This window comes from Rosa rugosa, chromosome 1, assembly GCF_958449725.1.
Source record: "Rosa rugosa chromosome 1, drRosRugo1.1, whole genome shotgun sequence".
NCBI classification, from domain to species: Eukaryota; Viridiplantae; Streptophyta; class Magnoliopsida; order Rosales; family Rosaceae; genus Rosa; species Rosa rugosa.
This window is the reverse complement of record NC_084820.1, coordinates 16562260-16578678: the sequence shown is the minus strand read 5'-3', so window position 1 is coordinate 16578678 and position 16419 is coordinate 16562260. Positions and strand designations below refer to the sequence as shown.

Below are 16419 nucleotides of genomic sequence, written 5' to 3'. Positions count from 1 at the left end.
ATGTGCAAATTTCACCCCCTTGATAAAATGTAAAATGATTTTACCTACAGTAAACTACCTACAACCCGGTATTTCGAAAATTTCATTAAACTACAGTAACTCCAGCTACAGTGAGAAAAGCCCTTGCTTGCTTCTAAAAGCATGGGGTTGCTGGCTTCGGCTTTTCGTGGGTCCATGCATTGGATGTATGGTGTAAGCTTCTGGGTTGATGATAAAAAAAAAAAAAAAAAAAGGCTTACTCGGCAATTGACCTAAAATATTATGAAGTCAAGTCATCGTAGAAACTTGCAGTCAACCGATTAGATGATTTTGATCGAGTGGATCTGCTTTGAATCTGGTAATGAATTTTCCTATTGTTTTTCCTGATAATTCCTCCCAAATTATGTTAATCATCATTTTAATATTCCACTAGCTTTTCCCTTCTGCTGAGTTTTCAGCAGAGAATCGGAACCGGAACCTGAAACCGATTCCAGTGAGACCCAAGTAGTATCTGTATCTCCATCATCTTCTTCATATGGAACCACCTTCATCATCTTCCTCCCCCAACCCCCAAACAGTTCCTTCATCCTCTAACTGGGAACATGATGTCTTCCTCAGTTTCAGGGGCGAGGACACTCGCAATAGTTTTACAGACCATTTATACTATGCTATGAGCCAGAGAGGAATCGACACATTTAGAGATACTGAAAAGCTTCGGAGGGGGAAATCCATTTCACCAGAACTTCTGAAAGCAATCGAAGAGTCCAAGTTTGCGGTTACAGTTCTTTCAACCAACTATGCTACTTCAACTTGGTGTCTGGATGAACTTGCCCATATTCTCGATTGCAGGAAAGTAAGGGGACTCGAAGTTCTTCCGGTTTTTTATCATGTAGAACCATCTGAGATAAGGAAGCAAACTGGAAACTACGGCAAGGCGTTTGCCAAGCATGAGACAGATTTCAAGGAAAATATGAGAAAGGTGGACAAGTGGAGGAAAGCTTTAGAAGATATAGCCAGTCTCTCCGGATGGCATGTGACACAGGATAGGTAATTCTACCTTTTTTTTTTTTTTTTGATGAATTGAGTGATAGCAGAGATGAACAATCTCTCTAACATCCCGATCAAATTAAACAAAAAAAAAAAAAAACTCTCTAACACTCCATAGGTAATTCCACTATGGTTTCTGCATAGGCTTCAGAATTTAGTTTTTATTTATTATTATTATTTTTTGATAAATGAAATTGAGTTTGGTTTCTAAATGAGCATTGGGTTGAGTGTTGAGTCGTATTTTTTAAGTTCGAAAAATAGAAGCTAATGGCTTACAGAGAGTTGTTATATGGAGCTTTGTTTTGTTCATGCATATACAGAAAGCCCAATAACATACCCTATCACCAATCAAGGATAACTTTGGAATGTATGTATAGGGTTGTAATACTAGTGTCATCATAGCTTCGGGGTAGATATGAGGGAGAAAATTATCAACGCATCAGACGGAGGGAAGGAGGAGAGGAATGTCTGAAACAAACTGTTTAATCATGAACTGATGAGGTTAAGCGTAACTGCAGAATAGGAATACAACATCAATAATTATGAGTCAACAACTCAGGGGGTTCACGAGAAGAAAAGGGGGTGCTGTTGTTGGTCTTCTACTGTTTTAGATTTGATTTTATTGTCCCCATTGATTAAATTGGTTTCTAATGTGAATACATGAGGCTTTTAGTGAACTGTTATAGTTTTAGTTGATGGACACGCTTATCTTAAATAATAGTATAGAATTGTTGTCATCATTTTGCAGGGGAGAATCGGAAGTTATACAGGAAATAGCTAAACAGATTTCAATATGTTTGAACAACACATTATCCAATCCTGACAGAGATTTGATTGGAATGGATGTGCGTATAGAAAAGTTGGAGTCTTACTTGGATCTAAGGTCGGATGACGTTCTTAGCATAGGGATTTGGGGGATGGGGGGCATTGGTAAGACAACTCTGGCAAAAGAAGTTTTCAAAAAGATTCGTAACCAATTTGATAGGAGCGGCTTTCTTTCCAATGTTAGATTGCATTCTGAAGAAAGAGCTCTAGTTGAGTTGCAAAAACTTCTGTGTGGATCCTCTTTCGAGGACAACAACATAAATATAGACACTGTTGGAGTAGGGATCAGGTTGTTAAAGAAAAGACTACTTAAGAAAAAGGTGCTTATTGTTCTAGATGATGTTGATGAATTAAAACAACTGAAAGATTTAGCACCTGGAAGGCAGAATGAACAGTACTCTTGGGGCCGAGGGAGTAGACTCATAATAACAACTAGGGATAGGCGTCCATTGATAGAATGTGAAGTACATAAAATATATGAGGCTGAAAAACTTAGTGATGAGGAAGCTTCTCAGCTCATATGTCAACAAGCCTTCAAGAAAAACTATCCACCAGCTGAGTTTGTAGAGTTGTCCAAGAGTTTTGTAAAATATGCCGGTGGCCTTCCTCTAGCTCATAAAGTTAAGGCTTCACAATTGTGGGGAAGGGAGGTAGATGAATGGTCAGAGGTATTAGATAGACTGGACGAAGATCTGGATAAAGACATTTTTAGTGTGCTTGAAATAAGTTTTGATGGATTACAGGATACAGATAAGAAAATCTTTTTGGACATCGCATGTTTCTTCAATGGTGAGGATCATGTTCGTGTACAAAAGATATTGAAAAGTTGTGGTTTTTCTCCTCGAATAGGCATAACTAACCTCATTGACAAATCTCTGATCAAAATTGAAAGTGAAAAACTGTGGATGCATGAATTACTACGGTGTTTGGGTTGGCATATTGTTCGCAGAGAATCAAAACCTTTTCCGGGCAAACGTAGCAGATTGTGGCTTGATGATAATGCACACAAGTACAAAGGCAGAAGGCCATGGCACTTTGAGGATGCTCGTAATGTACTCGCGAGTAATACCGTAAGAGAATAAAGTTATTACTGCATGTAATAGACACACACACACACATATGTATATATGAACACACCCTTTCGAAAAAAAAAAAAAAAAACTTGTACACACGCATATTCACGTACGCACTCAAATACACATTATGTATGATTATGAGCTTTATATCAACTTGTGTTGGTTCTAGCATGCATTTGTATCTTACAAATAATAATGAACCTTAGATATGGTACGTTTTCTGTGCAGGGAACATCTGCTGTTGAAGGTTTATTCTTAAGCTTGGGTGAAAAAGAAGAAATGCGTTTGACCAATGACCCATTCTTAACTATGACCAAACTAAGATTGCTGAAGATTTATAATGTAAATTTTCTGGGTGGGCACTTTACATATCTCTCTGACGATTTACGTTGTCTGGAATGGCACGAATGTCCTCTAAAGTCTCTGCCATCTGGTTTTACGCCCTATCAGCTGGTTGAATTCAAGATGCCTAACAGCTGCATTGAACGACTGTGGAAGAAAACGGTAAAATTATTCCAGTTTACTTATATATGATTATATGCTTTCCTGGGATGGGATATGTAGGAGAAATTCTTTTATAAGGCTTCTGTATGCAGCCGCCCTCTCACAATGGTATGGGCCCCACACCGGTGGGTTCATGCATACCTTTCATACAACGGAACTTCTATTATACGCATGCGAGCATTGCGTAGGCTTTCTAGCTTCTGTTTATTGCAGAGGCTCACACATCGTTGAATCGTGCGTGTATAGCTATGCGTGTATGCTATACATGTATGGTAGAAGTTTCGTCCATACAAAGGTTAATGTGGATAGTAATATCAGCCCCACCTCCTTGTGAGAGGGCATCCCATACACAAGAATTGCCGAGTCGTAAGTTCAACTATTCTAGTTTACTTTTCATTGCAATACTAAAATTTCTTTCTTGTTTTCTATTCTTATTTCGTAACAGCCTTCTATGAGAATGCTGACACTCATGGATCTTTCCAACTGCCAATATCTAGTCACGACCCCTGACTTCGGTGAGGTCCCAAATCTTGAGAGATTGATCCTTGAAGGTTGTAAAGAGTTATCCGCGGTTCACCCAACAATTAGGGATCTCCAGCATCTGATTTTATTGAATTTGAAAGGCTGTGCAAGTCTAAAGAGCCTTCCCCCATCAATCAGCTTGAGATCTCTTCAAACTTTTATTCTTTCGGGATGTTCAAAACTGGAAGAGTTTCCGGAGATTGTGGGAAACATGCAAACTTTGTCAGAACTTTATTTAGATGGCACCGCTATAAGGGAGGTGCCTGTATCAATCCAGATTTTAACAGGCCTTGTTTTGCTAAATCTATGTGGCTGCAAGAACCTTCCGAGTCTTCCAAGCGCTCTTTGTAGAAGTTTGACATCACTGAAATTTCTTTATCTGTCATGGTGCTCTAGTTTGGACAAACTGCCAGAAAACATAGGCTCCTTGGAACACTTGGTGGAGCTTGATGCATGTCATACTGCTATAAGAAAAGTGCCCGAGTCCATTTCACTACTCAAGAATCTTAAACTACTGTGTTTCCATGGCTGCTCTGGATACACAGGTCTAGAGATGCCAAACAAGTTCTCAGGTCTAAGATCTTTGACAACACTAAACCTAGGTGGATGTAATCTCCCAGAAGGAGCAATCCCCAGTGACATTGGCAATTTGTTCTCACTGCAGAGTCTGGATTTAAGTGAAAACAACTTTTTCACCATACCTGAAAGCATCTCTCAACTTTCTGAGCTTACAGAAATTTTTCTGTTTAGGTGTAGCAAACTACAATCGTTGCCAAAAGATCTTCCATCAAGACTAAGAACTATAAATTTACGGGACTGTCCTATGCTGACAGATTCTTCATATAATTCGATGAGATATCCACCTCGAAAGGGTTTAAGTACTATCATAAGTTGTCGAAAACGGGAGGAGGATGAGCAGTTGCCAATATTGCTACCTGAACTCCATGAGGTGTCTCTTTCTCTGCAGTTGCCAATGCTACCTGAACTCCATGAGGTCTCTCTCTCTCTCTCTCTCTCACATATATATATATAGACATAAGGGATCTCTTTTTATTTTTTTTTGGCTAATTTGAGAGATTGATTATTACACTATTTTTTTTATTACCTATCCACATCTCCATTATTCAGTTTTTAGGTCTATATAATTAGATCACTTCTGCAAATTTTCAATTAAATTGGTGACGTTTAAGGTATCGAACTAAATTAAATCAATTGACAAATAAAATCTGCCCAACCTGAACCGTTCATGTTTATAATTATAAATCATAATTATGAACGCCTTAACGGTCACCAATTTAGCTGAAAATTTGCATAAATGGTCTATTTATATAGACCTAAAAACTGAACGGTGGAGATTTTAATATATGATCAAAAAGTTGGCCTAATGATCGATCCCTTAAAATGGCCAAAAAAGGGATCCCTCACTAGAAGGGCTCTGAATATATATATATATATATATATATCTTTTTTTTTGGCCATTTAAGGGATCTCTTGTGGGATCCACTTTTCGATCGCATTTCGATATCTCAACCGTTCAATTTTTAGATCCTAATGTATAGATCATTTCCACAAATTTTCAGCCAAATTGATGATCGTTAAGGTATCTAAGTAGATTAAATTAATAGACGAATTGAATCTGTCCAATCTGAACCGTTGGTGTTCATTATATTGTTGTAAATCGCAGTTATAACTGCCTTAATGATTATCAATATGGTTGAAAATTTGCGGATATGATCTACTCATATAAACTTAAAAAATGAACGGTTGAAATGTTGATATGTGATTGAAAAGTGGGTCTAATAAGCGGTTCCTTAAAATGATAAATTCTTAAAGTGATCAAGAGAGGACGTCCTTAAATTCTTGAAGTGAGGATGTTTTTATTTTTAAGATGTTTTTTTATAATCACAACCACTCATTCTTTAGTTACTTACACACATGTGAATCCTACCTACAAAAAAATTAGTCAAATCGGAAAACGTTTAACCATTTGATTAGCACAATGTTCATTTTTAATTTTATCTGATAGACTACATTTGTTTACACAATTTTGAGTGACCAAATAATTATGAATTTGGTTGATTTTTTGTAGACACAATTATTGCATGGAAATCTAAAGGATCAACGGTTGAAATTATTGAATTATGTCATATACAAGTATAAACTATAACAATCCTCAAATTCTTAAAATAAGGATGTCCTCTCTTGATTCTCTCTCTCTCTCTCTCTCTCTCTCTCTCTATATATATATATATATATATATATATTATATATATTTCAGGGTTATTTTGGTATAATTTTTCAATTTTGGCTAACAAAGTCTATTCTCGTAATAATAGTACTAACCTCTTAACACACGCTTGCGCGCGTGTCAATTGGCTTTTTCTATTTTTATTTTTTTTTAAAAAAAATTGGTTTACATAATTTCTTTCTTCCTCAAACTGCAATAAAAAAAAAAAAAGAATAATACAGTTTGTGGATTTGTGGTAAATAGCAGTTGGTGATCCATTGCTTACACGTCTAGTCAAAGCCTTCCCACGTTGAGATTAACAATTTCTTCTCTCGTTTTTTTTTCCCTCTCTTTTCCTGTTTTTCTATTTCCTATTTTTAATTTACTGTTTTATCCATTATCTATTAAAGTTTATAGTCTTAGAGTTTTAATTAATCAAGGGCAATTGTAGGATTATTGAAAATTTAACCTTAAACCTTATTGGCTTAATTAATACTGATATATATACTATTATTAAAAGAAGATTAACCTTATTGAAAATTTAACCTTAAACCTTATTGGCTTAACCTTAAATCTTATAGTCTATTTTGTTAGCCAAAACTGAAAATTTTGATAGATTTAACCCTGAAAGATTAAAAAACTTTGATAATAAATTAAATTACAAGGATAAATAGGACGATTATAAAATAGATTTTTATTAAGAAAATTAAAAAAAAAATGATTCCACAACCCTCACTTTTCTCTCTGCAATAAGTACCACTAAATCTATTTTTTCTGCAATAACTACCCATTTTTTTATTTTATTAAACGAAATTTTTTTCGTACACATATTTAGTGTTTTTCTTTCCGAGTATTTATCTAATTACTCTCTTTTATTCGAACATGCAGTTTCGTTTGGGAAATCTGGAAAAACTCGATCTTTCCTACTGCCAACACTTGAAGAAGATCCCTGACTTGAATGGGGTTCCAAACCTTAAGAAATTGATCCTTGAAGGTTGTGAAAAATTATCAGAGGTTCACCCAACATTTGGGAGTCTCCAACATCTGATTTTTTTGAATATGAAAGGATGTGTAGATCTAAAGAGCCTTCCCCGCTTCATCTGCATGAAATATCTTGAAATTTGTATTCTTTCAGGATGTTCAAAGCTTAAAGAGTTTCCGGAGATTAATGGAGATATGGATAAATTGTCACTACTGCATTTAGATGGGACGGCTTTAGAGAATCTGCTGATACCAATGCAGCATTTGAAATGCCCTATTGTGATAAATCTAAGAGGTTGCAAGAACCTATTGACTATTCCAATCCTTTTGAGTCTGAAAGCTCTCAATCTGTCAGGTTGCTCTCGTATATCCAGATTTCCAAATAACTTGGGAAGCATGGCACATTTGGAGGAGCTTGATGCCTCTGAAACTGCTATAACACGAGTACCCCAGTCCATTTCATTTATGGAGAAGCTTAAAGTGTTGTCTTTCTGTGGATGTAAAGGTTTGCAGTTGCCTAACCGGTTCTCACAATTAAGCTTTTTGACATCATTAAATCTACAGAGGTGTGGTATAGCAGAAATAACAGTCCTTGCTAGCCTCTGTGGCTTATCCTCACTGCAAAAGTTGGATTTGAGTGGAAACAAATTTGTGAGTATACCTAGTGAAATTAGTCGCTTATCCTCTTTGAAGCGATTGAATTTGAGTAGGAATGACTTGGTGAGTATACCAGATGCAATTGGTGGCTTATCCTCTTTGCAACGATTGAATTTGAGTACGAACGACTTGGTGAGTATACCAGATGCAATTGATCGACTTTCCTCTTTGCAGCAATTGGATTTGAGTACGAACGACTTAGTGAGTATACCAGATGCAATTGGTGGCTTATCCTCTTTGCAGCTATTGAGTTTGAGTACGAACGACTTGGTGAGCATACCAGATGCAATTGGTGGCTTATCCTCTTTGCAGCGATTGAATTTGAGTACGAACGACTTGGTGAGTATACCAGATGCAATTGGTCGACTTTCCTCTTTGCAGCGATTGGATTTGAGTATGAATGACTTGGTGAGTATACCAGATGCAACTGGTGGCTTATCCTCTTTGCAGCGATTGGATTTGAGTATGAACGACTTGGTGAGTATACCAGATGCAACTGGTGGCTTATCCTCTTTGCAGCGATTGGATTTGAGTATGAACGACTTGGTGAGTATACCAGATGCAATTGGTGGCTTATCCTCTTTGCAGCGATTGGATTTGAGTACGAACGACTTGGTGAGTATACCAGATGCAATTGGTCGACTTTCCTCTTTGCAGCGATTGGATTTGAGTACGAACGACTTGGTGAGTATACCAAATGCAATTGGTCGACTTTCCTCTTTGCAGCGATTGGATTTGAGTATGAACGACTTGGTGAGTATACCAGATGCAATTGGTGGCTTATCCTGTTTGCAGCGATTGGATTTGAGTGCGAACGACTTGGTGAGTATACCAGATGCAATTGGTCGACTCTCCTCGTTGGAGCGATTGGATTTGAGTAGGAACAAGCTGGTGAGCATACCAGATGCAATCGGTCTCTTAACATCCTTGAAGCATTTAGATTGGAGTGAAAACAACTCTGTGAGTAACTGAGTATACCTAAGATCATCTCTTGGCTTACCTCTGATACAACAACTGGTGAGCTGATGGAACACAATTGTACTTATTATGTCCCTAATTATCTAAGTTATGTTAATCTTAGCGCAAGTGTACTCTTCTAATCCACTTTATATATATTTCAGATTTTCAGGTAATCGGAGTTTTGGAGTGAAAATGGTTGAATTTGGAGTAATTTTGATGAGCATTTCCAGAAAAAAAATAAAATGAAGTCAACGTCAACATTCAGTGAAAAGTACAATTTGCGGAGCTAGAGAGAAGGAAATCAAGGACGGAAAGAGGCAATGAGGATCATCTAAGGCAAGCTTATACTTGCCTAGTCTGATCCAGTTATAGGGTTCTTCACTATTATTCTCTTCTCTCATGTTATTTAATGTTCATGTTATGGATGTTTCTATGTTGATGGGTAGTGTGAGTAGTTCTGTATTTGAGGGCTAGGATTGATGGGTAGTGTGAGTAGTTCTGTATTTGAGGTCTAGGATTCATACCTATGTATCCCAATAATAATGATCTAGACCTAATTTTGATGATTGATGAATGAAATTTTCTCATTAAGTATGCCCTATATTATATTTGTTCTAGATGTATGTAGACTTAATTAACTTATATTTGCATGTTTCACAATCTTAACATGATTGTAGTTGGTGAGTATCCTAGATTTCATAGAGAATGAGCATTAAGAGCATAATAGAGGGTTTAGTGTGTGGGTCTTTGGGCAAGATTTGCAAGACATGATGCATTCATTAACCAAAATTTTTTTTCGACACAATGTTGTGGAAGGAGAAATTCCCATTAATTGCGATTTCTTGTTTCAAATGTCGAATCAATTCTTAGTTTCTTGTAGAATATGTGTCTCTGTGCGTGCGCATATATAGTCTTGCTTAAACGTACATCGATTATTTCTTTGAATCTAATTTTTTTAACATCTGGATTCTAGGAAGTATATATGCACAAGTACAAGTAACAATGTTCACCTAGTTAGTTACCGACAAAGAATAATTTGCTCATCCACTCTCGGATAAATTTAATGGTGGAAATAATTATATTTTAGTTGAGTTGTTTTATTTCCACCGTTAGATTTATATCCAAATTGAACATAGTTTTCATGGTCAGTAACTGACTAGATGAACACCACTGCAAGTATGAGAAGCTCATATTTCCTCAACACCGCGGCAGTGAAAGTATAGCTGCTATCTCCAGCAAAAGCAAAAGGTTTTGTAGAGTCTTACCCTGCCTCATAGGATTGAACTATTAGGGCGCCAGCAAAGGCAACGTCATCGTCTTCTGAGAAACAGGAATATACAACCAATATGTTGTAGAGCCCTTTGTTTATTAGATAGTTGTTGGGTCAAAAGGGTACAACGGGGAAGTTTGACAGAAGTTTCTTGGCTTTGAAGGACAATACGTGCATTAGTGGATTGTTTAAACTAAATTTGTACTTTTGCGAAACTCTTCTAGACAAAATTCCGTTTACCTGCACCTTCTCCGTGCGGTAACAAAAATTGGATAGGGTTAGCTCTATGTGCAACATACTGTGATACCCATATAGAGTGGAAGGAAAATTGGTCTTACTCCTTTGATTGTCGTTTGTGGACTGCAAACAAAAGTTTCTCATCTCCGATCCATCGATATCAAATGACCACTGAAGAATCCAAGTCTCTAAAGCATCATCATCCACAGGGACGATTCATTTGGCTATCCTATATACCACGAAGCTGGTTTCTACATCAGTTAAATGGTGAGTTTGTCCTCTGTACTTCATTTTGTGACAGTAGTGACTGGACCAAGGTATTTAGGCGCGCCTCAAGGCGTCTAAGGCTTGAAACCTTGCCGAGAGTGCGTCTGTTTTGCTGGTTAGGCGAAGAGGCGCAAAATGCGACCTCTAAGGCACAGAAAGCGCATGAAGCCGTTGAATGTTGGCTGAAAGCGTACGCCCAGCAAACTTTTTTTTTCTTTCAAAATGATACTTTTCCCACTTGGAGCAAAAAAAATTCATCCAGGTACAGATTTACAGCAAAGAATTTCAAGAACCTCAGGGTATGAATTTGTTAGTGTTTCTTTCCTATCAATGTTTTATGTATGAGGCTAATTAAAGAATACATACATATAAATCTTTTATATCGTAAGGCTTACGCCTTATGCCTTGAGGTTGTTAGCCTTTGTGAGGCTCTTCTAAAAACGTTTCGGGGTACGCCTCAACATTTTAAAACATTAGACTGGACATCTAAGAGGGGCGCTCACCGTTTTGTATACGAGTACAATATATACGAGCATGATGTGAAAGACTTTAAGCAGCTCTGTATGAAGCTTCATGAACTCTGTGCCTGACAAACAAAAAATGTTAGATATAATGAATCAATCGTCAAGAGATATAATGAATTTGTGATGAACTGTAGCTCAGAATAAAAATGCAGATACCCTCATGATGTTTTAAATATAAGATAGTTAATTTATTGTGTCACGCCCCGAATTTTGAATAACAAATTCAAATCCGAAACATGAATTAATACAACTCACATAAATACAACCTGAATTTTTTTCTCAAAACAACCACACCTCACATCGCTCGATATTACATAAACCAAATCTCAAATTTGTTTATTACAGCACACTCTCACCAAATTATATTGTAAGGCTCAAATGAGCATAACTCACCTCACAATTACAATTGCTGTAAAACTAAAACAAATTCTCTAACCTGCACGATCACCGTCCTGATTTTCCTGACCTGTAGGATTACCCGCTACACAATTTGAATAGTGTACCAGGATTGCAACAACACAAACCCGGTAAGCTTTTGACAGCCCGTATGAGTAAACAAGGAATTGCACGATTTTAAAGTAACAATTCAATTTCAGTATCTCTTAGCATAATAATTGAAGTGCACAACGTCACTTCAAGCATCAATCAACACACGTCTCATCATGACTACTCAAAAACAAACAACTGTTTACTCAATATATACTCACAGGCTTATGATTAAATATATTAATCATCCCATACCGTATATTATACTCACGTCTCAACACGACTACGCAAAAACAAACAACTGTTTACTCAATATATACTCACAGGCTTATGATTTATTTATATAAATCATCCCATGCAGTATATTATACTTACAGGCTTATGATTAATTATATTAATCACCCCATTCAGTATATCATACTTACAGGCTTATGATTAAATATATTAATCATCCCATACTGTATATTATACTCACGTCTCAACATGACTACGCAAAAACAAACAACTTCTTACTCAATATATACTCACAGGCTTATGATTTATTTATATAAATCATCCCATGCAGTATATTATACTTACAGGCTTATGATTAAATATATTAATCATCCCATACCGTATATCATACTTACAGGCTTATGATTAATTATACTAATCACCCCATTCAGTATGTCATACCCAAGGGCATATGATAACTCGTTTATCCCCCAAGCAGTATGATGGCAGACAGACTAGAGCTCTAACTGAATCGTAGAGTGTCACCTTGGCCAAGGTTCACCCTTACGAAAATATTTGCCTCGAATCACTCGACTCCTCATTTAACTCATCTCAACGACTCAACTATAGCACTTTACTCAATTACTCTTTATCACACTCAACTCAACCTATAAGATAAATTATATCTTCTAGAGAGTAATGCTCGAATTGTAAATCAATCGCATCAATTCCACACTTCACCAAATACCACACATCCAATATATATTCCACGTAAATATATATATATATACGTAGTCACCCACACAAGAATGACCACTAATACCAACTATAGTTCACATGCATTAAAATCAGGAAATTCATTTTTATAGTTTAAATACATTTTACTTACCTATGGACCGTAGTCGATCAAGTCCATATAATTTAAAACAAATATTGATTTTCTTAAAACAGTTTTCACAAAATCACTATAGAATTCAATCACTGAATTTCGGTTCGTAAATGAACCATGTGCGATTTTACTCACCTCGATATTCCCGCTGCGTCTTCAATTCAACACAATACACACCGAAATCGCTCACCCAAGGGAGACCGTCAATCACCTAATCACACATGACCTTAACTTAGCCAATAACTCAAAAACATATTCAAACGACAATCCAACGGTCGGATCGAAATTAAATGATGATCCAACGGTCGGATCCTCACGGATCGCCCTTAGGATCACCCTCCAAAAATCATCACGAAGATCCAACGGTCGGATCTTCCTGAATCGTCCTTACTAACATCTTCACAAATTTATACGAAAATCCGACGGACGGATTCTCACGAATCGCCTCCCTAATCACTGTTTTGCATTTATACGAAGATCCAATGGTCAGATCTTCGCCCATGACCACACAAAGCCACTGGGACAGTCATAAGATCAACATATCAAAACTACAAGTCCATCTGACGGTCCTAATTTCACAGATCACAAATCTAACGATCGAAATCGATCGAAACTTAAAAATTCATAACTAAATCATACGATATCCGAAAATTGCGTATAATATATCGAAATGATCGTATTGAAATATAGAATCTAAAAATGCACAGAAACTATATTTTTGACCCCCGGAGGTAGCCGAAAAGGGCCGCCGGAGTTAGTGGCAGAGCCGCCGCCGACCACCGCCAATGGTGTCGGGGCCGGGCTGCTCTTCTTCCTCTCATCATGCTTAACAACTTTCATAACTACCATGTAAGCTGAAAATGACCGGAAGTGGTCGAAATTACCTAACACAGTCGGGGTGGCCGGATTTTTTCCAGAAACCGGTGAGAAACTGCAGAAACCGGCGTGCTCCAATTCGACGTACAAACTTCAATTTCAGGCTTCGATTCCTTCTGGAGAGTTGTTAAGAACATCAAGGCGAACTCACTGGTTCAAGAATCAATCAAAACGATGCACTACAGCTCGAGATATACCTATCAAAAGCTTCGGTGGTGGTGGAAAATTTCCAGAATCCGGCGAGCTCCGACGAACGTGAATCCGATCACTCCAGGTGCGATCCTTCTAGAATGATGATCAGAAGGTTGAGGCGAGTTCAACACGTCAAGAAACTTGAAGATTGGTGGTTGGAATCGAGAGATATCGGCGTTGACTCGGTTTGGTGCTCGGATCGGACTCTCTCGGATTCTCCGGTTTCCGGGCTGTGCCGGTGGAAAATTCCACGTCTAGCAGCTGCAGCTAGTTGAGGCGAAGCCGTGCAGCCTTCGGGGGCGGCTCTTCATGGCCGGACGACGGAGAAAATGGAAGGAGAAGCCGACGGGGCGAAACGCGGGGAGAGAGAGCTGAGTTTCCCAAACGGGAAGAAAGAAAATATTTTTTGGAAATTTTCCAAAATGGAAACTTTATACTAAACTGGAAACTTTTTCGAAAAATCATAACTAATTCATACGAACTCCGATTTTTGCGTTCCGCATATGCACGCAATCGTATCGACGAGCTCTACAAGTTTCATGAAGGAAGTTTTCCCAAATTCTGTACGTATAAAAAGTCACTTTTTTTTTTAGACCCCCTAAATAACGTTCGTTTTCGAAAATTAAATCGTTCGAACTAATTCTACACTCCTCCAAGCTTCGTACTCGTGCCCACGACCACGAAATCATTTCCAAAACGTCATCGGAAATTAACTTGAATTTTTCGGGTATTACATATTGTAAGTCCAAAACTCACACCCTGTATTGCATGTAGTTCGGATGAATTTTTTTGTTAATCACAGTTCTATGATTGAGATACCACGTTGGATTTGTTTCTTTTTCCATTTTGTGGACTCAACACCTAATTTTTTCATTCCTAACATACCTTTATTTAATATATTTTGCACAACAAACAGTAAAAATCAAGAGATATTGACCATTTACCCTAATTCTAGGAACTTTTTTCCCCCTTACACCACCCACTTATTTTTTTTGTCTCACTTACCCATAAAGACTCTAATAAGGTTTTCCCTAATATCCAATTAAGTTTTTTATTTTTTTATTTGTGAGATTATTTTGCCCTCACCTCTGTGTTACATAAAGAGAGAGACAAGAGAGAGAGAGAGAGAGAGAATGGAAGAGAGAGAGGCCATAGGAGACTTCGCTAGAGTCCGGTCATCGGAATCTAATCATCAGTCGCCGAATTCCGGTCATCGGCTGCCGGACTTCTCTTAAAACCTTGCCGGAGTTCCCCAAAGAGATAGTCAGAGATCTCATAGGTCGTCGGAGAGGTTTATTGCCCCCCTTCCCAATAGATCTTAATTGCCTCCCAATAGACCTTTATTGGGGGGCAATAAAAGTTTATGAAACCTCACCGGAGTTCCCTAAAGAGGTCTTCGGAGATCTCATAGGGGGCCGAAGAGTTTTATTTCCCCCTAATAAATATTTTGGTCGCCGGAATGAGAACTAATCTCCCTAAAATTTGACAAATAAAACTTTGATTAAGAAAAAAATGAGGAGATTACTAATATTCAAAACCTTTTATTGGGGGATAATAAATGTTTATTGGCCCCCAATAAAGCAAGCCAAGTTTCATTGAGAGTTAATGAAAAAATTAAAAAAATAAAGCAATGTAGATATTGCAAAATTTTAATGGTAAATAATTTGCAAAGTCACCAATTTTGTATGTCAGCAACTCAGCATAAATACTTCAAAGATCCCCTTGGCTACTACTCTTGTTCCTACCATGAAAAAAAAGTGAATATTTTCCTTGCACAAGTTTCTATATGTAACTTTGACAAAACCTGATTTCCATGAGGACCACGCCTTCAACCATTATCATAACTGACATCGTCTTTATGTCTTTAGTTAGCGCCCTTTCTCTTTCTTTGTCTGAGATTTTACATTCTTCTTTGATGGATTTGTAAATCGTTTATGCTTCTTACTTTCAGGTGTTGATGGTTTTGACTTCCCTTCTTCTTCATCCGCATCTGAAAGAGCATCACTTGAAGGCCCATATTCTTCCATTCGGAGGAAATTGCTAGAAAATCATAGAGAGAAGACTCTCTAATCTGAGAGTGGGGGGCTGGCTCTGAGTTTTAGATCAATGGTGTATACAGGGGGGTTGGAGGAGCGAACGAGAGTGGTGGCGGCTAAGTCGTCGGGGTTGGCGGGGATGAATTCTGAGCGAGCGGCGAAGCCTCTGTGCAATTTTAGTTTGCTGTGGGATTTGAAGTGGGGGAACCGGAAGCACCTACGGTGCATGAAGGTGGATTCTGATGGCGACGTAGCGGCGGTGTTTCATCTGGGATCGGCGGTGGGGAGGGTAATCAGACGGGCAGTTCGATAGGTGGAGCAGGGTGAGGAGGCAGAGGATTGAGAACGCCGCCGACGACGGCGAAGAGGAGGAGGGGATCGAGGTTGTTAGGGAGAAGCTCATGTTTGAATTCTCACTTGTGGCAGACAAGAAAATGAGAGAGAGAGAGAGAGATAGATAAACCGGATTGGAGGGATGAAAGACAGAGTGGCATGATGTAGTTTCTTAATTAGGTTAAGGGCAAAATGGTCATTTGCTGTTAAATTGTGTATGTGAGAATAAAAATCTGTTGTTGAGATAAGTAGGATAATTTTGGCTCATTTTGGTGCTTTGGGTCAAGGACCCAAAAATCAATATATGTTGTAAATATT

At 37.8% G+C, this 16419-nt stretch overlaps 1 protein-coding gene across 4 annotated transcripts; it reads left to right on the top strand.

The window, feature by feature from the left end:
* The first annotated feature begins 227 nt into the window (after positions 1-227).
* Positions 228-9372, top strand: LOC133721158 (TMV resistance protein N-like). 4 transcript variants are annotated; one of them, XM_062147707.1, is made up of 7 exons: positions 228-337; positions 598-1026; positions 1775-2921; positions 3156-3431; positions 3877-4947; positions 7069-8835; positions 8940-9372. In XM_062147707.1, the coding sequence occupies exons 2-6, from the start codon at positions 650-652 to the stop codon at positions 8788-8790; spliced, it is 4593 nt and encodes a 1530-aa protein (XP_062003691.1). In that variant the 5' UTR covers positions 228-337; positions 598-649; the 3' UTR covers positions 8791-8835; positions 8940-9372. The 4 variants fall into 4 exon arrangements, with proteins under 4 accessions (XP_062003691.1, XP_062003676.1, XP_062003685.1 ...); XM_062147692.1 differs by having other exon boundaries at positions 255-337; positions 413-1026; XM_062147701.1 differs by having other exon boundaries at positions 255-1026; positions 8948-9372.
* Positions 9373-16419: the final 7047 nt, after the last annotated feature.